Here is a 15,756-nt window from a genome sequence, read left to right on the forward strand (position 1 = left end):
TTATACTTACCTGCTCTGTGCAGTAGTTTTGCACAGAGCAGCCCAGACCCTCCTTTTAGGTGCCTCGCTGGCGCTCCTGGCTCCTCCCTCCTGTCTCCACAGCAAGCAGCTTGCTGTGGGGGCACCCAAGCAGGCATGGTCCTGACCCATGGCTGTGTGTCCATTCACACATCGACCTGCAACTCGGCCTCGCCCCCTCTGTCTCCTAATTGGCTCACTGGCTGTGATTGACAGCAGCTGTCAAGAGCCAATTAGGAGTGCGATTTCCCAGAGAGGCAAGGCTCTTGTGGACATTGCTGGATCGGGTAAGTCTTAGGCGGGGTTGCTGCACACAGGTGTTTTTATTTTCATGCATAGAATGCATAAAGGTAAAAAACCTTGTGCCTTTACACCACTTTAAGATGATTGTATAGGTATAATTAGAAAAAAAAAAAAGTAATTGCACAGAGTGGTCGTGAACCTCTTATTTTCGGGTCCCCCGCCAGCGCTCCTGGCCCCTCCCCTTTGTACATAGCCCCCATGGAAAGCAGCTTCCCATGGGGGCACCCGAGCCCCTTCCATTGACACAGACAGCAGGACTCGGCCCCACCTGTTCTCTCATCATTGGCTTTGATTCACAGCACTGGGAGCCAATGGCTCCTGGTGCCCCAGCAAAGCCAGAGAGACCCAAAAGTAAGCGGAGAGAGAGAGCTGCAGACGCGCACGGCACTGGATCGAAGGAGGGGTCAGGTAATTAAAAGGTGGGGGGTGGGGTGATGCTGACACCTAGACATTTTTAACCTTCGTGCAAAGAATGCATGAAGGTAAAAAATGTTAAGGCTTTAAAACCACTTTAAGGTCTTAAAGCATTTGCACAGTTGCCCTCTGTCCATTAATCTCATCGACAATCACCTCCTACATGCTGTCTATCCTAAACTACTAACCGTATAAAAGTTTGTAACAAACCTTTTGGTTATTTTTTTTCTTTGATAGAGTAGAGAATGGTTAAAACCTGTGACTTACTCTTCCTTCCGTCTGTGTCCCATTAGGGAGATTTCCCTTAGGGCTAGTTCATGCCATAAGCATTCCAGTGTTTTTTTCTGCAGCCAAAACCCATAGAAAGTAGGTTACATGGTTTTCAAATGCATAGTTCACACTAGTGCTTGCAGTTAAGGTGCGTTCCAGGTTCAAGAAAAGAAAAGTAGAACATGTTGCATTTTTCATGCACAGAACGGTACAGGAACGTGGTAAAACACATCAAAAACACACCTAAACGCATTAAAAAACACATACAAAAATACACCAGTAGAGTGGGGGGAAGAAAAAAAAAAAAGGAAGAAAGCATCCAGAAACGCATTAAAATGTGTAAACGTGCATGCAGAAACGCATCTGGATCTGGGGGACATTTTTGTGGTGTGAAACAGCCCTTAAAGTGGTTGTAAACCTCAGACATGAAATATGAACAAAGCATATCCCTCTATAGTGTGTACTTGTCTCAATTAAGAACACCAAGTGTCATTCCTGTCTGCTGCCTCATTCCTCTGCTAATCACTTCTGACAAATTTTCCTGACACCGAGAAAAGGTGACAGGGAGGAATCTAAAGTTAATTGACAGCCTAGGCACCGTTCCTGTGTGCAGGGGGGGGGTGTTCCTTTCCTCCAATCAGCTCTCAGAGCTCTCCTCACTGAGCTCTGCAGTGTGTAATCTCTGTTACCCGCCCCTTTTTTTGTGACAGCTCAGACAAACCTTATAAATTCTGGACTTTGAAAAGATAAAAAAAAAAAAAGAGAGAAGATGGCAGATAAACTAGTACAACATGTGAAGGAGGATTTGTTTAATCTCTGTGTATCAACTTAGGCTGGTCACTTCAATGGGAATATTTAGGAGCTTACAATTACTTTGCCTACCTGCCCTAAAATATGCAGCTGAAAATTAAAGTAAATCTCTACAAGAGGGAGAGTTCCGCCGCAGACAGCTGCCTAGGATTTCCAGTCATGCTCTTTTTTTGGCAGCGATTGTCACCAGAACAAAAAGGGCAAATCTACCTTGCAAGGACACAAACTGCAAGTAAAAAGCTGACAGATGTTCTAGTACCCCCCCAAATCTATGCAATGATCACATTTTGCCTATGCATAACTTCATAGAATATATGAAGAACACAGATTATACGTAAATTATTTTAAACAATGTAATAGATGTTTAAAAGTTTCTGGAAAATTACACTTGCACAGCAGTATTTAGCAGATGCGGCTCTTAACAGCCCATGTGCAATCCACTATGAGCTCACCTACCCTTCCATAGTTCTATTAAAGTAGAAACTCATAAAAGTAAAAAAAGTTTGAAGTGGCCCCACCCACACCCTCTCACATGATTTTGCATAGTAAAACATGGAGCTTTCTGTCTGAAGCTAATATTGAAGATGTTACATACTCTAAACCAGGTGTCTCTAAACGCTATGAACATAAGGCCAGTTTACTGTCCAACAGACATTGAGGGACTGTGGCCAGTGTGAATAGAAAATGCCCTGGCATCAAATGGGTGTAAAGAATGCCCCATAGTTGGTGTCAGTGGGAGGAAGAGTGCCCCATCATTGGATTCAGTGGGAGGAAGAGTGCCCTATTGTTGGCATCAGTGACAGGTAATAAAATGCCACCGTGTTTGCATAGAAGGAATAGAGCCTTGTATCAAGGGAGGAATAGTGTCCCAAGGGCCAGATAAAAGGCAAGCAAAGGCTGACATCCAGCCCATGGGTCACAGTTTGGAGACCCCTGCTCTGAACCATCCAACTCTGTACACTGTGCTGTGTAATACACTTTAATATAAGCAACATACTCTGGGCTACTCCACTATGTACACTGTCCTGGATTTGATCTACTCCAGACTACCCAATTCTGTATGCCATGCAGTGTTACATACCGCACACAACTCTCATTACAGTGCTGTAGGTCATACTTTTCAATTAAGCATGTTGGTTTACTTCTAAATTATAGCTAAATTTATGGAAAGAGAAAATGATGTACAAACTACAGCATATCCTAGCCACCTTGTAGATGAATTTTAGAAGTTATCCTTTCGTAGGATTAAAGTATATAGTTCCTCAGGTAGGGGTTGCTCATGCTATATTTTTTCTGAAAATATTAATTCCCTGGCTGTCATGCTGACCTATATACATATAGACAGACGTGTGACAGAAAACCAAATATTGTGCAGAAACACTTAAGGCTCATTCTGACATGTGGAAGCCCTTGCCACCCCTTTGAAAAGCGGTCTGCGGTGGATTGCTTTTTAGAGGGTGATTGACAGGTGCCTAGGAATTAATATAATGCAACCTTCCCACCTGTTTTAACCCCTAAAAAGGCTGACTGACTGCACCGCAATTACACACAGTTGTGGTGCTGCCCCATACACTTGAATAGGTCACATTTTGTGGGGGGTACTGCCAGCAAAATGCAACCTGTGGTTTCATTTTGCTGCGTCATGTGTAAAGCCCTGAGTGGCTGCATGTCCTTGTTCAGGTGTATGGGGGGGCTACACTGTCTGCTTTTACTGCCATGTCCACACATCTGAACAAAGCTATACTGTTCTTCAGTTAAGAAGCAAAAAAAAAAAAAAAATGCAAACCTTCATTTCTATTTTGTCATCTTACAATGGCAATCAACAGCCTTGTCGCACCCAGAGTCCAGAACTTGCAGTCTAACCCTTCTGCGACCAGCATTTTTTGATGCTTAGACACCCAGATCATGTTTAGCAGCATTGCTTTGCTACAGTTAACTTGATAATAACCATCAACCTTTTCTGAATTACAGTGGTCTGATCTAAAAAAAACAGTTGCACATTCATGTTTCTCTGCTTAGGTTAATTAATGTTCTCATTTCAAGTGGCATGTTACATTGGACATAAGAACTAGTATTGCGGTCATAAAGGAGTTAATACACACAAAACTAACTAGAGGAGTAATAACAATTAAAAATAAAAAAAAATTGGAGAAAAGGGAAGCAGACATGGTGCCCAAACCTACTAAATTGGTATTATTAGCTTTCTAAACTGCACAGGAAAGGTGACAAGCACAATTTCTTTAGCTGTTAAGAGCAGCAGATTTATCTTCAGTTTTGTAGAATAACTCATTTGGATGTTCTGCACACCCACAAATGCTGCTAAAAATACAAAAGAACATTGTTATATGTTAAATTTCTAACACCTACAAATATCCTGCTGTATGTTAAAAAACCTAAAAGGGCCAGAACAAATTCTGCAAAGATAAGACAAAACATAGAAAGGTTACTCTGTAAGAATAAACTTATTTGAGACCTTCTGTAACAGCTTAGAAACTGAATAAAATAGACAGTCAGATCCCCTCCTGTGCTCAAATTAAAGGATACTCTGCTTTACATACATCTATACTCAGTCACCACACACCTTACCTTTCAGACTCTGGATCTCCTGCTCAGCTTTGGTCAGATGCTCGTCTTCTATCAGCTTGTCTGTCAAACAGAAGAAGAGAAGATATGTTGCTGAATGGAGTCCAGGGAAAATGATCTACTTACACATGGAAGTGGAGCACATTCCATGCCCTTATTTAAAGTGTAGACAAGGCCCACCCACATTCACACTCACGCTGGGGAAAAGGCCTGGCAAGTGTTGCAGGGTACACAGCCTCAATAGTTTATAATGAAACTATTCCTACAATTGAATTCATTTCGGTAATCAACACCACAAATGTTTTACCAGCTAAACAGACTGATACAGTTACTTGCATAAGAGAGAGAAAGGCAGATATATAAACAGAGACTGCTGGCAGATAACGTGTATACAGATATGTATCAATCTCAATTTTCGAGCAAGAACGTTCGGCATTATCTTCCAGATGGGTTTCCTAACATATGCTGAACATTTCTTTGAACTTCATACCAAAAGTTTGGCCTGAGATGTTGAAATTTCTTTTGTTTGAAGAAGCATAGTTCCATTAATGGTAAAAAATGTACCCTCTTCTCATAAGGGATTTCTTAATGATGATGATGGGAGGAGGAGGACTAGATTAAAAACGAAAAAGGAAAATTCACTTGATATGGGCTCTGTTTTGTATTTTTCTAAATGTTTTATAATTTTCTCAGCACACAAGTCCAGAACGCTGGCAAGTTGAGTGTATTCTAGGTGGGGGTCCTCCCTGTGAGAATATAACAGCACAGTGGGAAAGATCCCTGCATCACACATCATGGAGTTTATGTGGGGATCTATCAGTTTTTTGTGTTGTTTCAACCTGCTGGTTGAATGAAAAAAAACTGAAGTATACGCAGCCTTACTCTGCCTGAGATTACACATTATACCGTGTACACACGGGCTGACTTTTCGACCGGACTGGTCCGACGGGACGAATCCGTCAGACAATCCGACCGTGTGTGGGCTTCATCAGACCTGCAGCGGACTTTTTCGGGCAAAAATCAGAAGGACTTTAGATTTGAAACAGGTTTCAAATCTTTCCGACGGACTCGAGTCCGGTCAAAAAATCCGCTTGTCTGTATGCTAGTCCGACGGACGAAAACCGATGCTAGGGCAGCTATTGGCTACTGGCTATCAACTTTAGCTATCAACTTCCTCATTTTAGTCAGGTCGTACGTCATCACGTACGAATACGTCGGACTTTGGTGTGATCGTGTGTAAGTCCGTTCGTTCGAAAGTCCGTCGGACCTTTGATGCCGAAAAGTCCACCTGTATGTACACGGCATTACACTTCTTTGGTGTGCAAGGCACAATGATTTTTGTACACAAAATCTAGCTTTAAGTTTATTCACCCCAATCATACCTTATAACAAAAGCAAAACCTTGGTAATAAAAAGAGATTGGAGCGGCTACACACCAATCCCAGAAGACGCCTGATACATGGAAATGTGTCGGGTGGAGTTGTCACGCCAAAGCTGCTCAGATACCGTGGCTGAGGTTGTTTTGACAGCTCTCTGGCTAAATGCTTAACACATTCAAAATTCATGTAAGTGCAATACTATTTTAATAAAACGGACATCATTAGTAGAGTAGCACTATGAGATCCCTTTTTTTTTTTTTACGCTTACCATTATGAGTGTCAAACCTTATCTGACAAGTGTGGATAGAGGCTAAATAGACGCCAGAGACTGGGCAGGCAGTATTATCTGCAGGCACCACAGATCTGAATGGCAATCTGTGGCTGAGTGTTGGGTGGGTTTTTGGATAACCCAAAAACTTTAATGAGCTCTATAATTTGAGATAATTTTGGTCTGGTAAGAAGCTATAATAAGGGCACTTTGGAGCACATTTGCAATTTGGTTTCTACAGCGAGCACTGACCAACTTTTTCAGCACTTTTTGGGACTTTTCAAGGATTGATTTTCTTCACAAATGAAGTAATGCACTTTATTACAACCGTATTGATTCATACATAGAGTATCTCACAAAAGTGAGTACACCCCTCACATTTTTGTAAATATTTTATTATAGCTTTTCATTTTACAACTCTGAAAAAATGACACTTTGCTACAATGTAAAGTAGTGAGTGTGTGGCTTGTATAACAGTGTAAATTTGCTGTCCTCTCAAAATAACTCAACACACATCCATTAATATCTGAACCGCTGACAACAAAAGTGAGTACACCCTTAAGTGAAAATGTCCAAATTGGGCCCAAAGTGTCAATATTTTGTGTGGCCACCATTTTCCAGCACTGCCTTAACCCTCTTGGGCATGGAGTTCACCAGAGCTTCACAGGTTTATTTTATTTTATTTATTCCAGGTACTTTGCCCCAAAATTCTAGACCTAGCAGGTGGATGAAGTCTGCCTTAAAGTGAAAAATTGTAAAAATGATCACCTTGTAAAACAACCCATTTACTTTAAAATAGAAATGAAAGGTGAAACATTTTTGTATAGATATATCATTATAAAATACCTTTTTCCCTTTTGTACAAGTGATCACATTTCCTCTGTCCCTAGCTGCATAAGAGCTGGGAGAAGGAGAAACAGCAGGACACCTAGCTTCCTAGTAGATGGCTGTGCAGCAGGGACGTGTCAGGACAAGTCTGATCATTAGAGGAGAGCACACTGGAGTTCCCAGCATAACTAGAGTACTGACCATGCTGTGCTCTTCTGCTTAGCGTGATCAGTTTCTAATAGGAAAGTGGACTAGCAGGAACACCAGGGATTTCACATAAAGGAGGCAATACACAGAGAACAGGATACTTTCTCATACAAGTACATTGTACAGCAGGCACATATCAGGAATTTAAAGTGTTGGGATAATGCACGCTTTAAGTTACACAAAGCCACAGGTTTTCATTGCACATCTTTAAAACCATTGCCATTGGTGTCCTGTTGACATGTCATTTTTTAAAAATGTTTTTTAATCCGCGGTGGTGTGCAAAAATAAAAACTTTAAGGCCCCTTTCACACTGAAGTGCTTGTAAACTGCCAGTAAAACACTGAGCCCTTTTGAAGAGCTTGTTAGGAGCTTTTGAAGCGCTTTCCATTCATTTCAATGGAGAGGGGTGTTTTTTCACCACCCTGCCAGCGCACTGCACCAGCGTGAAAGCATTCATTGATTTTAATGAAAATAGGTTTTTGTGAGCTTTTCAAATAAATGTAGAGATACTAAAGCGCTGATATGTTAATAAATAGTGAACTAGTGTAAAAAAAAAATCACATATATAGTGCAAAATGCCTACAATACTAAAAGATGATAAAATATTATGGTGACAAATATGTGAAAATGAAACTAAAATATAATCTCAACAATCCTTAAAGAAATAAGTGAACCAATGGAAAAAATAAAATAATTAAAAGCTGCTCTCATGTGCAAAATGTGCTCTGATTAACACCAAAAAACAATATTGAATATATAAATGAGTGCGCTAATAATTACCTTCCTATTAAGACGATGATGAATCCGTGAGGGTGTAAATTAATAATAATCCTGATTAATACCAAAATTAAAATATATATATGTGCAAGGTGACGTCACTGGCTCCTCCCGACGCGTTGCGTCACATGTCACGTGACTTTATCAAGGGTCAATCTAGCTGAATATAAAGTGAACATTTCTATTTTTGTTTGAGGACTGAGTTGCAGTTGCTGGCACATTTCTGTATACCTGTATTTTTAGAGATTTTGGATGTATGACGATATCCAATCTATTGTCGTCATATTTTGCACATATATATGTTTTAATTTTGGTATTAATCAGGATTATTATTAATTTACAACCTCACGGATTCATCATCGTCTTAATAGGAAGGTAATTATTAGCGCACTCATTTATATATTCAATATTGTGAGCTTTTCAGGCGCTTTTTTTTTTTAGCATTTAAGCGCCTGAAAAGCACCTCAGTGTGAAAGGGGTCTAAGTGTACAAAAAAGGCGCATGTGCAATCACACACAAAAAAGTGCACTTATGGGTGCGTTTTTTGCCGACACCCTGAAGGGGTAGGACCTTACCCTAAACTCCCAGGGTGCAAGGCTCCTGACAAGGTTTTGAACATGGTCCACCTTAGCCAAAAGGCCTGGAGGACGCTAATCCTTATGGTCAGCCAAAGCTGACCACCGAGTACTTGGTTGAGGGGCTCTCCCGAACAGAGACACCCCCAGTTCAGGGGGGGTGGGGGGGAGGAGGAACCTAATGACCACACTACCTACACTTCAGGATAGGCCTGATGGACCATACCCTCCATCCAGTGAAAAGACACACACAAAAGGCGAATAGCGACTTAATCCCCATGCTACTATGATATAGTGATGGCGCCTGAGCAGCCAATTGCCAGCCTCAAGAACTGTTACATTGTGAAGGCTCTGCATAAGCTATCACAGAGCAACATAGGGCTTTTTACTCAACCAATGGTGACCAAGGCAAATGGGTTAAATAAACAGTGTAAATAATGATGTATAAAGTGCAAGCTGGCTCTCTAGGGATTCCCTCACTCTTGACCTACAATATTCAAAACATTTCCAACACTTCTCTTCTTTCACTTTCCATACACAAGCCATTCCAGGATTGTGACCTTTTACACCTTTACATCTCCTGTGCTGCTCACATCTAATGTCAATGACATCAATAAGGATCAGTACACAATTGCTGCGTGATGGTGAATGTGAGAAGCATGGACACTGCATGCAGAATAAATCTTGATGAATCATGGGTCATGAAAGTGGACACCGGGGAGACTTAACAAGGACAGAAATAGATGTTAGCTGCCACTGCTGGAGGCATGAACATTCAAGTCACGATGGGAAAAAATGCTGTACCAAAATTGTATCAGAAAAGGGTAAATTATCAACTGGAACATCCAGTAACATATCCAGAAAACAATTTTTGTTATAGTTTGCTATTTTCTGCCAATCAGTTGCCTATAGCAATCAACCATAACCTAACCTATACTTTAGCATACTGTATAGTTGTCAACATATGAACATTTCCAGGGACATTTTCTTACTGAGAATTAGCAGACAAGTTAATTCAGCTCAATTAGGTCCGCCAATAAAAGAGAAAAAGTACACACAGTTGTATAGTACATACGTAGCAATTACTGTATGTTGGGAGTATAATTAGGGGAGATTTATAGTAAAGCTTTTTATGGTACTGATCTAAAATTAAATTAGTTATTTTTTGTAATATGAGGTCATAAAGCCCATTTTAGGTAGTAATCCCAAGGCTCCCTGGTCTACAACAAAATAGCTTTAGTAGGTACTGTAGGATAATGTGCAGTCACTGAGCCAAGAATACAATAACTGCAGCAGGTGCAGCCCATGATTCTATATTAAACTTTGCGGTTACTGACTGACCTTTCCAGGAAAGCATTCCACACCAACGAACATTTGTCATCAAGCAAATGGCAAACTCAAACAATCAAATATTTAAAAAAATTACACACACACTTTGGATTTAAGTCATCAATAACATTTCCTAAAATACAGGGATCTATAGTGCACAGTAATGTTTAAGCCCAACTCCAGCAAAAACTTTTTCTTTCTTGTCCATTGAAGGACACAGTCTTTCACCTTTGAGTTATACTGCCACCTACAGGTATATTGGACACTGGAAAAGAAAGACTGCAGGCAAGCCTAAAATAACCCCTCCTACTACCAGCATTTTTTAGTTTATTAACAACTAGACTGACCTACTTTTAGCTAGCTTTTTTTTAATTAATATTTCTCTTCAGTCAAAATTCTTCTCTACATGGCTATTAGAGCTGGTCTATATGATAGTAGTTATCTGTCACGGCTTATCCTTAGCTTGGCCTTTGGAGTAACAGTCGGACCCTGTTGTACTAGATGCTGAGGGACTAGCCTGGAAGTGACCCTCAGGTACTGGGTCTATGTAAAGCTCTCCCCAGACACTATTATGATAAGTTAGCCACAGAACACTTTGCAAGCCCAGAGCTGTTGGTATTGGCTCATCACTTGCCCTGTCACCAATAAGTTAGCTAATGAATTTCTTTGGACAACTTTAAAATTTCAATCTTCCACTGGTTGGAGTGTCTATAACCGCCTAATTCAGCAACAAGGAAGCATCTCCCCACTTCTGTTTCTGAAAGTTAGTGGAATTACTCCTAAAAAGGTAGGATCACTGAAAAAAAACACAATTATCTGGTCCAAAAGCAGGATGGATTTACTAATGGCATACCATGCCGGACCAATCTGCCACAACCTATCGTGATTTCAGCAAAGCATTCAAGTGCCACATAATAATCTAATTAAAAAAAAAAAAAAAGTTGTACAAGCTTGGACTTAATCCCTAGAGGGTTCAGTGAATACGTAGTTAGCTAAAGGAAAGATACCAGAGTTTGGTAGTAAATGGAGTTCATTCGGAACAGAGACCAGTCACTAGTGTTGTACTACAACACTATAGGGGAGATTTACTAAAACTGGAGCACAGTATCTGGTATAACTGTGCATGGTAGCCAATCAGCTTCTATCTTCAGCTTATTCAATTAAGCTTTGACAATAATATCTGGAAGCTGATTGGTTTCTATGAAAAGTTGCACTAGATTTTGCTCTCCAGTTATAGTAAATAAGTGTGTGAGACTTATGTATGATTCTATTGGAAAACAGTCACGTAAAACTCTGATCACCAGTCTGTTACTGTCTGCCTACAATGACTTGGGTCACCTCTGGTCATCTAACCACGTTTTGTATGGTACCCACCAGATCTATCATAACTTTCCCTCCCCAGAAGGACTCTCTAGTCTAGGTAGTCAGCTAGGTCAGGTAGCCTCCATATTACCATCCTTCCAGGGACTCTTCAGTCCCACCCATGAACCCACCGTTTTCTCCAGGGCAACTGTGCTGGTGTTTGCCTTAGTATCTTCTGACAACATCTCTGTTCTGGGACACCAAGATGGCCTTCTGTGGAGAAAACAGGGTGTGGACCTTATTGGACATCTTAGTGTCCACGTTCCTCCATGATATGCCTGGATCCTATACAAATGAGCACCGGAAGGTTTTCATCACCTGCAGGCAAGCAGAATCTATAGCATAATAATTCTCATGTCATTTCCCTTTAGTCAGGAAGGCTCAGCTGTTGCTTAAGATGTGTGCTGATGGGTCATCCTTTTCAAGATAACCCCTTTTTTCTGGTCTCTTCCCAGACCATCTCAGTTCTTTTATCTGCTGTTGTAAATCAAATTGGTTGAGTTTCTGAGCAGACAGAATTGTCTGCCCATGAGGATCAGGTAGTTCCTCGTCTGGTGAATCAGTCTTCGAGGTCTAGTGTTAGAGAAGTCTTATCTCACCTCGGATTATGCCCCTGGTGTAGGTTTTCCGATAGAGACCCAGCTGGACAACATTACCACCCTGACATGTCAATGCCATCAAGTAGTTGTTTGGATAAGGACTTCTACTGTACTCATCTCAAGTGAGGAATATTGGGGTCAGATAAGAAAAATAGTGCAGCGCCCCAAATCAGAATATTACAATGTACAAAAAAATATCCACTATACTCAAAAATAAAAAGTTGCTTCTGGACACAGGGAAGCCATCCATACACCTGAATGCATTGTAGGTGGAGGGTGTTAGATGGGGCCCCGTGATACCCTGGGTCAACTGCATGCTGAACAGCTTAACATCCTGGTGCAGTTGTCTATACTGTGTCAGTAGCAGGAAATTTTCTGATGACTCTGTGGGATCTACACGCACAGATCTAGGACTTTCCCCCTTGCTTGCTTTGCAGACTCGAGAGGAAGGATTTCCTGGCAATCCTCCTTGCGGTGGTTTAACAGACAAATGTGCTTCGCTGTCCTAATAAGACTACTAACTGTTGCTCCACAGCCTCCGACACAACGCTGGATCCAGGTAATAAAGAGCATCTAGGGACCTTTGACTCATAATGGCTTAAGGATAAGCAGCATATTTCAGCAAGGTTTCCCTTGGGGATTCTATCCAGGAAAAGTTGATCTCCTTGCGAGTATTTGAGAGTTGAGCTTGGTACTCAGCTTTATAAGACCTTCCTTGCTAAATTTTCATTACCTTCTCATCTCTTCCTTAATCCTTATACAAATGGGGAAATGGGGGGGGGGGGGGTTGAGTTTGTTCCCATGTGACTTATCCTATTTTTCCATGTTAACATGGATTCTTTGCGTTTTCGGGAACAATCGTTACACTGACCAGAGTTAATTCTGCTCTAAATCACCTTAAAATTTCTTACCTGGTAGTCTTCGCCTTGGTGCGGTAAATGTCTCCCTTGACAGCCATTTCATTCCCTATAATGGGATCAGGTGAGTTGAGACCTAAGGCCATCTTCTGACTTGGGGTGGCACTGATCTTCCCTCAACCAGGACAGGTAAATGTTCAGCCCTAGCTCTTTCAGAAATGAGCTTCATTGTCCTAGGTGACCATGGTTCAGGGAGTATTTTTTTTCCCCTCTTAGTAATTACTCCCATTTGGACTCATCATAGGTCCCTGTAGAGACATTCAAAGCTGGTTGGATCACGCAGACCAGCACCCAAACGTATGGTTCTGTGTACATAGACCAAAATCCTGGTCATTAGGTTTATCAAATTTGGGAAACCCTGCCCAAGAGACAAGGTTCCTCAAGGTGGCTATTAGAGAGAATATTTCAATTTTTACTTCCCATCAAGTGTGTTATTTACATTATTGGCTCATGACATTTCTTGGGTGTTATATAGAAATCAATCCTAAACTTATATTTATCATAGCAATATTGTGCATGTACCTATTTTAATGTCCAAATCAACCTGTGCTTTTGAGGAGTCCACTTGTATCCTAGGTCCAGGTTGTAAACAATCCCTGACTTTTGGCCAATATGACAAAGTCCTGGCTACCATCATTTAACTGTCAATGGCAGAGCTTCAGTGACCAGGAGATGCTCTAGCATTTGACAAATTTAAGCCAAATCTCCAGCTCACACTTTAGAAATAGTTTAGAATTAGTAAACCGTTTTCTTTTCTTTCAGCCCTACAAAGTGATTTGTTTCATCAATGCAAAGAGCTACATTCTGCTGGAGAACTTGAGCTTGTGGAAAAAAAAATAGACTTGCTGGCTGGATGACCAGATGAAAATAGAAGAAAGCAGACCTATATAAAAGGAAACAAATGCAGCCATAACATCTACGAATTGGTAAGCTGCAATGTAATAAATGTTTGATTTTGGGTTCATTACTGCTTTAAAGGGTGTCTACACCCAAAAACCAAAATTTCATCTTTGCTCCAAATGGGCTCTTAAACCGCTTGTCGACCGTCCGCCGCAGTTATACTGCGGTAGAATGGCACAGGCAGGCGAATCGCCATCATGGTACGTCGGTACCATAGATGGCCACTAGGGGGCGCATGTACCCACTGCTCGCCCACAGAGCCGATGCGAGTGCCCGGCAGTCTCGATCACCGTCGGGCTCCCGCGATCGCTCGGGGCACACGGAGAACCGGGAGCTGTGTGTGTGTGTGTGTGTATAAACCCACAGTTTCCGGTTCTCTGTTCATACAGAGTATGAACAGGCTATCTGTTAGTTTCCCTGCACAGTCCACATCCCCCTTCAGTTAGAACACTTCCTAGGACACACATTAACCCCTTCAGTGCCAGTGACATTTTTACAGTAATCCGTGCATTTTTAAAAACACTGATCACTGTATTAATGCCAATGGTCCCAAAAATGTGTTAAAATTGTCGGACAAGTCCGCCATAACGTCGCAGTCATGATAAAAATCGCTGATCGCCGCCATTACTGGTAAAAAAAAAAATTAATAAAAATGCCAGAAAACTATCTCCTATTTTGTAGACGCTATAACTTTAGCGCAAACAAATCAATATACGCTTATTGCGATTTTTTTTTTTTACCAAAAATATGTAGAAGAATACATATCGGCCTAAACTGAGGAAAAAAAATGTTTATTTTAATATATATTTTTGGGGATATTTATTATAGCAAAAAGTAAAAAATAATTTGTTTTTTCAAAATTGTGGCTCTTTTTTTGTTTATAGCGCAAAAAATAAAAACCGCAGAGGTGATCAAATACCACCAAAAGAAAGCTCTATTTGTAGGGAAAAAAGGACGTCAATTTTGTTTGGGAGCTACGTCGCACGACCGTGCAATTGTCAGTTAAAGCGACACAGTGCCGAATCGCAAAAAGTGCTCTGGTCTTTGGCCAGCCAAATGGTCCAGGGCTGAAGCGGTTAATATACCATAGAAAGCAAAACATTAAACTGTTGATCTACCCCATTATCTTATAAGCTCATAAATTCATGTGCTCACAAATTACATGTTCTTAGTTATTTTTGAAAACTAGGTAACAGCATCCCTCTATGTTACATAAAAAAGAGCATGGTTCCATAGTCCCATCTTGTTTGTTGTCCTGCTAGAGAATACTGAAAGAGAGTTGTCATGCTATGAGAGAAACTATTATTGGCAGAATCAGATGGTGAGATCAGAAGAAAAAAAGAAAACTAATGAAGGCACCTAATTTAACGACTGTTAATCTGTAATTCATTTTATTTTTTGTTTTGGTGTGTGGATATGCTTTAAAGCAGGCACTTGTCTGCACAACAATGTGTGTGCACTTTAGTAGTACTGATAACTTGGGTAATTTTTAGGCCACAGCAAACAAATGTGCACGATATATAGCTCAATAAATACAAGTGAATTCCCTGACCTGCCAATACATTATTCATTTCCTTAACCAGTTCCCGTCCGCGCTATAGCCAAATGACGGCTACAGCGCGGACCTACGTTGCCAAGAGTGCATCAATAGATGCCCTTCCCTTTCCTCGCTACACGCTCGCCCCCGCGAGTGCGCATCGGGGAAAAATCTGTGCTGGCCGTGTCCCTTCGATACAGCCAATCACAGCTAGCGGTAAAATGGCCAATCACAGCGGCCATTTACCACGCAATTGGCATGACCAATGAGAGATGATCTCAAATGTAAACATATGAGATAATCTCTCATCGACAGCCCTCCCTCCTCACACAGAGACCGTGTGTGAGGAGAGAGTGATTCTATTGTTACATGATAACATACAGTGCCAACAGAAGGCAGGCTTATTAGCACACATCCGTGCAGGCTCATCAGTGCAGGCTTAGCGCACACCTGTGCAGTATCACCACCAGCAACAATGTCTAAAAGATCCTTTTCCGCCGAATAGGCATACCAAATACTTTCAGCGGCCGATAAGAGCAACAGGGAGCTCTCTTCTTCAGATTCCCTTTCAAATCCCGATTCTGAGTCTGACGTAAATTACAAGCCAGTCCTAAGTAGTGGAACACTGAGACTCAGAGGAGGAAGATATTCTGCCTGCCAAACGACGGCGCTCTGGTAAG

At 41.2% G+C, this 15,756-nt stretch overlaps 1 protein-coding gene across 12 annotated transcripts in view; it reads right to left on the minus strand.

Annotated features, from left to right (window-relative positions):
• SLMAP (sarcolemma associated protein) overlaps positions 1-15,756 on the minus strand; it is a 236,753-nt gene that overhangs the window by 38,897 nt on the left and 182,100 nt on the right. For all 12 annotated transcript variants that reach the window (XM_073592240.1, XM_073592238.1, XM_073592236.1 and 9 more), the window contains one exon: positions 4,402-4,461. In XM_073592240.1, the coding sequence (XP_073448341.1) occupies positions 4,402-4,461 (60 nt within the window). The remainder of the gene's footprint in view (positions 1-4,401; positions 4,462-15,756) is intronic.

This window comes from Aquarana catesbeiana, linkage group LG07 (genome assembly GCF_042186555.1).
Source record: "Aquarana catesbeiana isolate 2022-GZ linkage group LG07, ASM4218655v1, whole genome shotgun sequence".
In the NCBI taxonomy this organism is placed as follows: domain Eukaryota; kingdom Metazoa; phylum Chordata; class Amphibia; order Anura; family Ranidae; genus Aquarana; species Aquarana catesbeiana.